The sequence below is a fragment of the Zingiber officinale genome, chromosome 3B (assembly GCF_018446385.1).
Source record: "Zingiber officinale cultivar Zhangliang chromosome 3B, Zo_v1.1, whole genome shotgun sequence".
NCBI classification, from domain to species: domain Eukaryota; kingdom Viridiplantae; phylum Streptophyta; class Magnoliopsida; order Zingiberales; family Zingiberaceae; genus Zingiber; species Zingiber officinale.
The window spans coordinates 132457559-132468562 of record NC_055991.1 but is presented as its reverse complement, the minus strand read 5'-3'; the positions used below and the strand labels follow the sequence as shown (position 1 = coordinate 132468562).

Sequence of the window (11004 nt, the reverse complement as noted above, 5' to 3'; positions counted from 1 at the left end):
GATGAAGAGACATCCACCTCTAGGATTTAGGGGGAGCATCATTCATTGACACCGGAGCAAGAAAAAGCTTCCACATCCAGGTCAAATAAAGAAGAAGATGGTGTCACCTCTGAAAATCAAGAAAAATCAAATGGAGGATCATATGTCACCCCTACAAGCAAAGAATGTATAACTATTTCAATTTATAAAAATAAAAGTCACATTATTTGCTTTGAGTGTAGGGAAAGTGGGCATTACAAGAGCAAGTACCCTAAATTGACCAAGAAGAAGGGCCAACTGACACCAAAGGGCAAGGAGAAGCCCAAGAAAGTTGGTCCCATGGAACAAAAAGGCAAGGAGTACATTATGTACTTTTCTCGCAATCAAAGAGGACATTATAGGTGCCAATGTCCAAAAGGGAAGAAACCGACCAAGCTTAAAGGAGGAAGCACAAGTCAAAGGGGAGCTCTCAAGAGCAAACCCAAGATATCATTTATTAAGCCTTTAAGTCATGGTAAAAAGTATGCTAGAAACAATTTATATTATTTCAATGCTATATATCATGAGAATAGAAAGCATGATAGGATTAAGAAGAAATATGTAGCATATCATGCTAAGACAACTCTACCTAAGGTTAGGAAGGTAGGTAACAACTTAGGCAATAACTCTAAGGATTTTATGTACATGCCTAAGAGAAAGAAAAAATAAGGTTTTAATGAAAAATCTAACGTTGAGGAATTATGGAAGGAAAATTAAGTCTTGAGGTCAAGACTTGATAAATTAGAGAGGGCCCTTAGAAAAATCACACATGAAGAACAAGGGTCCAAGAACACAAATCTAGGTTTAGGAATACGAGATCCATCAAATAGTCATAGAGGTTTGAGATACAAACTCAAATCCAAGAAGGATGCCCCTTCTTATCATAGGGTTCCGTATAGCTATGAAACTAACCCTAGATCTAGGGGTCAAACCAAGATTACAAGTGAGGTCATCCCTAGAATTAACCTTGAAAAGACTAATGTGACTAAGACTTCTAAGAAGTCAAAGAAAGTCACCAAGAAGGTCACAAGGGAAGCTATCCCTTGAGTTGACCTAAGTAAGTCAAGTGTGACCAAGGCTTCTAAGAAGCCTAGAAAAGTCATTAGGAAGGTATCTAGGGAAGTCATCCCTAGTGAATACCTAGAACATCCAAGGAGCACCAATCAGTTTTGAGTTCCTAGGAGTGTGTTCTCTACACCCTAGATAGATTTAGAGAGTGTCAACTCCAATTGAAAGGGTAGTTAACTCAACCTTGGTGAAGTTTACACTTGGAGGAAATTTTTAAGGTAGTTGTACTCCTTGAAAATGAGAAAGTTTAAATGCTTACTCTTTGGAAGAGTAAAATGTGCCAAAATTTGAAGAATTGGATTTAATTAAAATTGGCACAAATAAGAAATACTAAGTTAAGATTTTTGACATTTTTTTAAGAAAATAAGGGCAATCTAGGAGTAATTTTTAATTTAGCAAATAATTAGGGATACTTAGATAGATAATCTAGGTATATTTATTTATGCTAAATTGTCATAATTGTTTGCCCATCATATGCCATAACATCATATTTTGCATTCATTTTTATTATAAAAATGCATAAAAATACCATGTCATGTCATTCATACACCATGTAGATAAAAGTGTTTTTCTTTTAAAAAATATTCATTTTGATGTATGCCATAAATCATCATGCATTATTTTAAATTCCTTGTAATTAAGGACAATGACATTTACTAACAAGAGGTGGCAAATAAATTTATCAATAAGTGGCATCCTAGGTGGATGATCAATTTAGTATACCTAGATAGATATGCATGATCCCTAGTTTAGGGCAAAATCAAAATCTGCATCTCACAAAGACTATAAATTGACTTGTATGTATTTTAGTGCAAGTTAGATACAAGTGAGATGTTAAGATGATGAACAAAGTTCAAGATATTGATTTAGTGCATCTTTTTAAGTTTTAATTTCGTTAAAACACATAGTTATGTGTTATCCAATCATTGAAAAAGCTAATGTATGCATGTGCATTTAGCTCAAAGAACATAATTAGAAATTGGTTTTGAAAATCATTTCAAAATAATTTTAGAAAACCTTGGTGAAGGTTATCTTTTGATAGTAATCACCATTGGATAGTTAGATACAAACTAGAGCAAAACATTGAAGTTTTTAAAAAATTTTAAGTTTGTGTCAATCTTTGAAAATAGATATATTTTCTATAAAATTATTTTTTCCACGATAGTATATGCCTTAAATAATTTTTATAAGAATTTTCATGATTTTTAGAAATTTATAGAATTTTTAGGGTATTTCTGAAATTCAGCTGAAATAGATTTCAGAAATCAAAAATGGTAATCGACTGGGCTAGTCGATTACCACATCCTAATCGATCAGGTTGATCGATTAAGCGAATACCCGTGAGCACAATAGCTCACGGAAATGATTACAGCAATTGATTAAAGGTTTTAATCGATTACAGCAATCGATTAACCACTGGGAATCAATTGAATCCCAACTTCAGTCGATTACGGCTGGTCTTAAGTGATTAAGAGCCTTCTTTAAGCACTTAAGAGCCTATTTTCATCTTAAATAAGGTTATTTGAGTTGAATAAGATATATTTAGTCGTGTTAACCATTCTAAACCCAAAAAAATCATTTATGATCATTTGAAGGTAGTTTTCTTGATGAAAACAAGATTGGAATGATTAAAAAAGACTAAGTTGAAGTTTAGAATAAAGTTTATATTAAATATTGATATTTAAACCTCATAACTTTATATTTTGGGTTTTCTAAGGGTTTAGAAACTTCAAGTCATTGTTAGTGCAATGACAGAAGTTTGGGCATGTTTTGAGGGGAGCTACTTCTTAAAGACATGAAAATAATTTTGAAACAAAGGAAGGTTGTAAAACCTTCACAATTGTGAATGCTCAAGAGTGAATATTGGAGATAATGAAGAGTATGAGACCTTCATTGTGGTGTTGTGAACAACATGTGAGGTTGTGAACAATAAATGAATAACTCTTCAAGGGGAGAGTTTTTGATATGCCAAAGGGGGAGAATGTAGGGTTTAAGTTAGACCTTTATTACCTAAAGGGGGAGTTTGTCCTTTAGGAAAGGGAGAGAATGAAGGAAACTCTCATTCATGCTTTGGCATGAAGAAGAAATTGAGGCTATGGGATTAGCCTAACTTAAATATATTGTCAAACATCAAAAAGGGGGAGATTATTGATGCAATATCTCCTCCTGGGTCAAGGTTGACCAATTTGACTAAGCTTGAGTTGGTGTGAAGAAAAGTTAAGTAGGTCAAGGTTGATCGGATACTTGACTGGAAAGTTCTAATTGGATGTTAGGCAAGGGCAAGTCCAACAAGAATGTTGGCAGAAGAAGAAAATCTAAGTAGGTCACTATTGACCAGATACTTGGTGTGAAAAGTCCTAGTGAGTGAAGCCAGACAGTTGAAAGACCTAGTAAGTGAAGATAGGTAGAAGGAAAATCCTAGTGAGTAAAGCTATGAAGAAGGAAAATCATAGTGAGTGAAGCTAGTGAAAGTCCTGGTGAGTGAAGCCAGGCAGTTGAAAGTCCTGGTGAGTAGAGCTAGACAGGTGAAAGTCCTAGTGAGTGAAGCTAGGCAATGTGAAAATCCTGGTGAGTGAAGTCAGGTGAAAAGGCTTAGTGAGTGAAGCTAGGCAGTAAGGAAGTCCTGGTGAGTGAAGCTAGGCAGTGGAAATCCAGGTGGGTCAAGGTTGACCGGACACCTGGTGATTGGAAGTCCAAGTAGGTTAAAGGGTTGACCGGATACTTAGCATAAGGAGAAAAGTTTAAGTGGGTCAAAGGATTGACGGGACACTTGGTGAAAAAGTCCTAGCAAGTCAAGGTTAACCAAAAGCCAAGCAATGAGGAGTCCCAACAGGTCAAAATTGACTGGATGTTGGATAAAGAACCCTAGACTTCGGTTCGGAAAGTTAGGGTTTGATAATTGACTAGGTTAGTCGATTACCGCAGCTTAATCAATCACACTAGTCAATTAAGTAGTTTTCGTGAAGTTCACAGAGAGGTTTGTAATCAATTAGGTCAATCGATTACAAATGCTTAATCGATTACGATAATCGATTAAGCCTGGATTTCATGAATGCACAGAGCATGTGGTAAGCGATTAAGCAAGAAAGCTTAATCGCTTATGACCTATTTTAGTGCGAACAGAAGGCTTCATAATTGATTAGGATAATCGATTAAGCTCGAAAAACTAGCCGTTATCAGCCTGATAAAAGGCATTTACGTGGATTGTCTTTGGCACCTCTTCTCTGTTGGATCGATAAGTTCGCTAGAGGGGGGGTGAATAGCGATTAAAAATTTCGTAGAGTAAACGCACAGCGGAAAAAGAATAAACGAAAAGAAAGAGTGACACAAGTAATTTTTTACTTGGTTCGGAGCCTTTGTCGACTTCTACTCCAAAGCTCACACGTAAGGGTGCTTTCGATGGGCAATCCACTAGCAATTTGTAATAATACAGATGAAGTTACAATTGCTTTTAAAGGAAAATAATACCCAAAAAAACTAAGGAATGACAAGAAAAATGCGTTGTCGAAGGAGCATCGCAGGAGCGTAGCATGACAGAGCAAGAAGTGGAAGATCTTTTCGTTGTTATGTTGAATCCAGCCTTCACCTTCCGTATATAGGAGGTTCGGGGCGCTTGGAACCTCCAAGGCGCCCTGAATATGACGTAGTCGAGTCAACCAGGACGCTCCACGTGGCAAAATGACTTTGCGGGTATATTTTGCATTTCGGGCGCCCGGGTCCCTCCCGAGCACCCGGATCCCTTTCGGGCGCCCAGACCACTCTTTTCAAAAATCCCTTCTCCTGCACAAAAGAGTTAGCCCGAGGCAAAATGCAAATAATATAATCCTGCAAAACAAAGTGTTAGCATAATTCAACATTAACAAGCAGAGTATTAGCTAGATTCCGTCTCCTCGAGACTGGAATCCAGTCACGATCTTGACTTAGAGATCTGAAATGGGTCTAAGTCGGATCGACGCCTAATGTTCCCTTCTCAAGAACGCGTTCTCACAGTCACTCTCCTCCAGTGACTTATTTTCACTTACCTGTCAGACGTCTGGTCAGCCCTTCGACCCGTCTGGACTTCGTGTCAGCTACCTGGTCAGCTCGTCGACGTAACTGAGCTTCCCTGCAACACTAGTTAGCATAGTATTAATAGAATTCAAGTATAACCTAGGGTTACCTCCTAGGGTTGCCTAGCTTCACTCACTAGGACTTCCATTGCCTAGCTTCACTCACCAGGACTTCCTCCACCTAGCTTTACTCACTAGGGCCCGACTTCACTCACCGGGACTTCCACCACCTAGCTTCACTCACTAGGGCCCGGCTTCACTCACCGGGACTTCCACTTTGCCTAACCTTTAGGTAAGACTTACCTTTGCTAGTCATCTAGTCCTGACTAGACTTCTCTCTCCCAAATATCAAGTCCTGTTTGGGTCAACCCTTGGTCATATTGTCAAACATCGAAACCCTAGAGGTCATATGACTAGACTTACCTTTGCTAGTCATCTAGTCCTGTCAAACATTCAATTGCACCAACATTCTCTTCCTCTAATCACGTTTTTCTCAGGTGATCTCACCAGTTCTTAAAGGTTCTTAGAGCAAAGTGTTGCTATACTTCTTAAAGGTTCTTTGGAATGCCTCTTCCAAAGTCAAGAGGCATTCCACACAAGAAGAAGAAGCAAGCTAGGGTTTCATGTTGTAAATCTTATAAGACTTTCTTTATCTAGCTTTTCATTTCTTCTAATTGTATTGAGAGAATTTGTACAAGGTTTCTCCACCTCCGGCTGTGACCGAAAAGAAGTGTTTTATAGTGGAGTGTGTGTGCTTGGCGTGGATCTTTGGATTAGTCACTTCTTGAGGTGGATACCAAGTAAATCCTTGTATTAACATTGGAGAGCTTGGTTTCGAATTTATTCTGTTGCACATCATCATATATAAAACAAGCGAACTAGCACGATGAGCTATAACTTCAAAGGAACCCAACACAACATTATAAGAGGTTAGTCTGTCTTCGTCAAAAAAAAAATCTATTGAGTGAAGCTTTTATTATATTGACAACCTCCTGATTGCAAATTATGTCTCTTTCTTTATGTTAATTAATTAAAATTTGAATCTAAATTTAAGGACAATTAACGTCTCCTCTCTCTTACGTAAAGAACCAATAGGATTTTTTTTTAGTCGTCAATTTTTATCCTGAGATGACCAACTCAATTTTATAAAAATTCCCCGGCTATTATTATTCATTGTGGCACAACATATTATTATTCATGTGGCAAAAGGCGAAATCGCTCGCCCCCAGCGCCCCCGCCAACCCGTCCCTAGGTCAACACGGAGGAGGTAAATCACGAGTGACTACTAGCCATTAGTGCAAATGGCCAAGACATGAGGGAGGTTATGCTCGGTCACGCCGAATTTCGACCCCAAGACCTCATGTGGCAACACCCCATGTCTTAACCATCGCACCGCCCCGAGGGGACAACATATTATTATTCATGATATATATGTAAGCGAATAAATTTAGGAACTAGATACAAATATTTAAGAGCAATACTTAGCAATAAGTTCCATAATATTCTTATCGGAGCTGCCGTTCTCCCCTGCAGCAGCCTTAGCCAGCTCCAGCCACCTCGCCGCGTTCCTCCTTATCTCACTGCTCCGGCCGCCCTCCGTCACTTCCCTCACACACCTCACGATCTCCTCCCTCCTCACCATCCCCTCGTCATCCTCCTTCACCCTGACCCCGACTCCCCATACATCCTCCACGTATTTGGCATCCGTCGGCTGGTCCGTCCACTGCGGCATCGCCACCATCGGCACTCCAAGGCTCAGCCCTTCCACCGTCGAGTTCCAGCCGCAGTGAGTCAAGAAACAGCCGACGGCCTTGTGAGCCAGCACCTCCAACTGGGGGCTCCACGTCACTATCAGGCCCCTGCCCGGGCAGTACTCCTCCGCGAACCCTCGAGGAAGCTTTTCGAGTTCCGGCGTCCTGACGACCCACAGGAAATGTTTGCCGGTGTCCGCGAGGCCATAGGCGAGCTCGGACATCTGCTGGGGTCCGAACGCCACCATGCTGCCAAAGGAGACGTATATGGTCGAGGCTGGTGGTCTGGCGTCGAGCCAATGCATGCACGTCGCCTCTTCCAGATCGAAGAGGTGGAAGCCGTAATGCGAATCGAAAGGGAGCCGGTTGTCAAGGTAGACGGAGGGTATCGTTGGACCAATGGCTTTGGCTCCACACACTTCACTCAAGTAGTCTGTTTCCTGCTCAAAATTAACAAAATCAAGTCGTTTTCTAAAGTCAACTGGAGCAAATAGTCAGCGGTGTCCTGTTTCATCAGTCGACGGAGTTGGCCTGATTGGCGTTCTCACCTAATCACGAAGGAGACAAGTCTATAGTCGACGTTGGTTTCGATTGTTTTTCTTTTTTTTTTTTTTTTTTTTTTTTTGGTCAAAACACTGATGACAATCCAAAATAAACTAGGGGCACTGGAGATTACTTAGTCACCTGAGGTTCCAGTTCATAGAAGGTATTGATGAGGACTTCGTCAACCTTCTCCAGGTCCTTGAACTGGTTGAACACCATCTCTGTGTACGCCGGGTAGACACCGAACTGGTCCGGCAGGAACGACGGAAGGTCCTTCGGCTGCAGCCGGGGCAGCCCCGGCAGCTCCAACGCCTCCCGCACCGGCTGCTGCACCAGCCCTGCCTTGACGTGGTAGTAAATGAGGTCCACAGCGGAGCTCTGGGTGAAGAAGGCGGCGGTGGGGACGTTATTCCGCCTCCCGACCTCACCGGCCCACGGCAGAAAGGCGTCGAACACGAGGAGCCCGACGGGGCGCCCGGCCTCCGCCTCGGAGCGGAGCAGGTCGTCGAGAGTGGCGGAGCCGAAGCGCTCGAACGAGTTCAGGTAGGAAGGAATAGAATCGGCCTCGGCGAAGCCTGCGCGGTCACAACCGTCGGAGATGGCGGCGAGGCGGACGGAGCCAGGGGTGGGGCTGGCGTTGGCGAGGATGAAGCGAGTGGCGACGAGGGTAGCGGTGAGGCCGTGGGCGGCAAAGCGCTTGGCGAACTGGAGCATGGGGTTAACGTGGCCCTGGCTCGGGTAGGGAAGTAGAAGTACGTGGCAGCACTTGGAATCCACCGCCGCCATGACTGATCCGTACGTAGCAGTGACGAACACCGACCCAACGAGGAAGAAGGATGAAGGAGGCCGATTTATCGAGCAGATTTCACTTGGTGTGAAGTTTGATAAGTCAACCAGAACAGAGTCTGAAAGTTGCCTCTCGAAAGAAGGAAATCTGTCTTTTTTTATTGAAAGTCGAAGGCAATTTTGACACGTAGAGTGAGGAGCTCCACATCAAGACGACAACTAGATATTTTCCAGTGAGTAGTAAAATAAATGCAGAGGACTTTTTGTCAAAATCCAAACGGATCGTAGTCGATTTCTATTCACAAACGTCGCAATGAAGAGAGTTAAAATAAATTAGAATTCTCAATTCTAGATAAAATACTTTCAGCAATTAGCTAGGAGATTGTTATCATCTAGATTCCATTTGATGTGGTGATAAGAATGGTCCATCTTGAGAAAAGTCTTCATCACAATAGATGTCAAAATCAACACGATCCCAATCATAAGTCGAGCCGACAAGTGGTTCATCTGACTAAGATATGAAAGGCCCGATCCGACATCAACACTAGTTGGATCACCAACTGAGCTAAAATACTCAAGACAGAAATAAACGTCAAGTGTCTATAGAAACAGGTCGAGCGGATACCCCGCTCGACCTTACATTAATGACCAGATCAGCAGAGTATAGTCATGGTCGAGCGAACCACACGCGAACAACGCTACTACAGCCGAGCAGTTATCCCGTTCGGTCTAGACACGTGTAGCAACAAGATAGTGGAAGTATCGACCGAGCGGCTATCCCGCTCGACCAAGTAGTAGACTCATCAGCCAGACAACGAAGACTCCAGCCGAGCGGTCATCCCGTTCGGCCCCACAACGAACGACACTGGGATAGGGAACTGTTAGCCGAGCGTCCATCCCGTTCGGCTGAGCAATAGACATCAAGGGATATCCTTCAACATCCTTTTGAGAGTTAGTGTCGCCGACAGACGGCATGGTCAGTCAAAAGATCGTACGACGGAAGCTTTCACTGTCACTTTAGAGATATGCTCGCACTATGTGAAAATCGGCAATAGACTTCGGATATTATCCGAAGTAATAGGTAGATATTTACCGAAGTAGACGCACGTGAAGTAAAGGGTAAATTTTTTACTTCGGCACACGATTACCGAAGTCTATCATCGGTCCAAAACCGGTTCAAAATCGAACTGTTTTCGAAGTAAAAAAGTGTTATTACTTCATCAAGGCCTGTAAAAAAACTGAAGTAGTTGATGATATATTACTACATAGGTTACATTGTCTGACGAAGTTTAAAGGAGATACGACTTCACAATGTTTTATATTATGGCGTAGTAAATATTTAATATTACTTCTGCATATTTTAGCTAGATCGAAGTAATTGTTATTGTATTACTTCGTCGTAGTATGGAAGTAGGAAAACATATTTTACTACACTTCAACAATTTAAGTTAGCACAGCAATACATACGAACGACTTCAACAATTTTAAACACGTGGCAAAGTAAATAGTTTCTTTAATATTTAAATTTATTGAAGTCTTATGTGTTGTATTACTTCATCATTTTTATTTATAGTATCGAAGTAGTTGACTATATTTTACTACAATACAAATTTAATTGACAAAAATGTATATCATAATATTTTTGTTATAACATAATAATTTTCATCACTAAAATTGAACAAATATATCACAAATATCTATCAAATACAATTCAAAAGTGTATTCATAAAAGAAATATTTAACCATAACCCAAAAACTTTTGTATCCAAAAATCTCTAAATACAATCTAAAATTTGTAACATAGCCTACACTTAGGCACCCACATAGAAATAGACGAATTCGCTCCATTCACTTCTGACTTCATCATACTGAGATTGATTGTAATACTGTTTGTTTTTTTATACTGCAAACTGAATCATTAACAAAAGTTTGAGGATCAATGAAAAATGACTTAATATTTTATAAAGAAAATATTTCATAAAAAAAATATTCACCTTCCTCTCCAATTGTGGATATTCATCCAACACTATCTCTTTCATGTACCGCATCACACAATATCCACATTCAACGCCACCATTTTGTTTAAGATTATCCTAATGAAATTGAAAATGTCATGCAAGAAGTCACAATCCAAATAATAAGAGTTATTAATTGATATCTAAATACATAGTCACAATACATACTGGCAATTGTTTAAAACCTGGTCCTTTTAAAATACCCCTGGATGCATTGTATATCTTGACCCCACTACATTGTAAAAAATAGAAAATTATTTTTTCAACCTATAATGAATTGAATGTATTCAAAATCAACATAAGTTACTACTTACTTGGTCACAATAGTTTGCCAAGCATGATCTCGGTTCCTATTACTCAAAGAGTCCAATAAATATATCATATTCTTATCTTCATTAATTATAGTCAAGATCCAATGGTACCTACACAAATAAAAAATATAACATTAACTAACATGTAGTAGGAAATGATAAATAATTAAAATCTTACCCAGTGTTATATGGGATGAAGCATATGTTATCTCTGTTCGATGCTCCCAACTGAGCACAATATGTTGTGATAATTTACTACCTTCTTCACTCACACCGCATGTAGGTATGTGATCAGGATCCACAAATGACACATACTGAACTCTATTTTCTTTCTTCATGTATTTGTAAAGGCAACTGCAAGGTAATTGCAAGGTAATGGCAAAGTAATGAAAAGTATAAATAACCCCCATGTAAACCAAAGCAAAAGCATGTGAATAAATTTTGTGAGCAAAGCAAAGCATGT

The 11004-nt window shown here is 40.2% G+C and overlaps 1 protein-coding gene and 1 long non-coding RNA gene across 2 annotated transcripts; both read right to left on the bottom strand.

Moving 5' to 3' along the window:
* Nucleotides 1–6563: 6563 nt before the first annotated feature.
* LOC121967837 (UDP-glycosyltransferase 74F2-like) lies at nucleotides 6564–8351 on the bottom strand. Its single transcript, XM_042518318.1, has 2 exons — nucleotides 7571–8351; nucleotides 6564–7326 (listed from the first exon to the last, which is right to left on the bottom strand). The coding sequence occupies exons 1-2, from the start codon at nucleotides 8213–8215 to the stop codon at nucleotides 6604–6606; spliced, it is 1368 nt and encodes a 455-aa protein (XP_042374252.1). The 5' UTR covers nucleotides 8216–8351; the 3' UTR covers nucleotides 6564–6603.
* Nucleotides 8352–10380: 2029 nt separating this feature from the next.
* Nucleotides 10381–10750, bottom strand: LOC121968642. Its single transcript, XR_006108251.1, has 3 exons — nucleotides 10720–10750; nucleotides 10545–10652; nucleotides 10381–10462 (listed from the first exon to the last, which is right to left on the bottom strand). It is a non-coding gene; the product is annotated as an uncharacterized LOC121968642 (long non-coding RNA).
* Nucleotides 10751–11004: the final 254 nt, after the last annotated feature.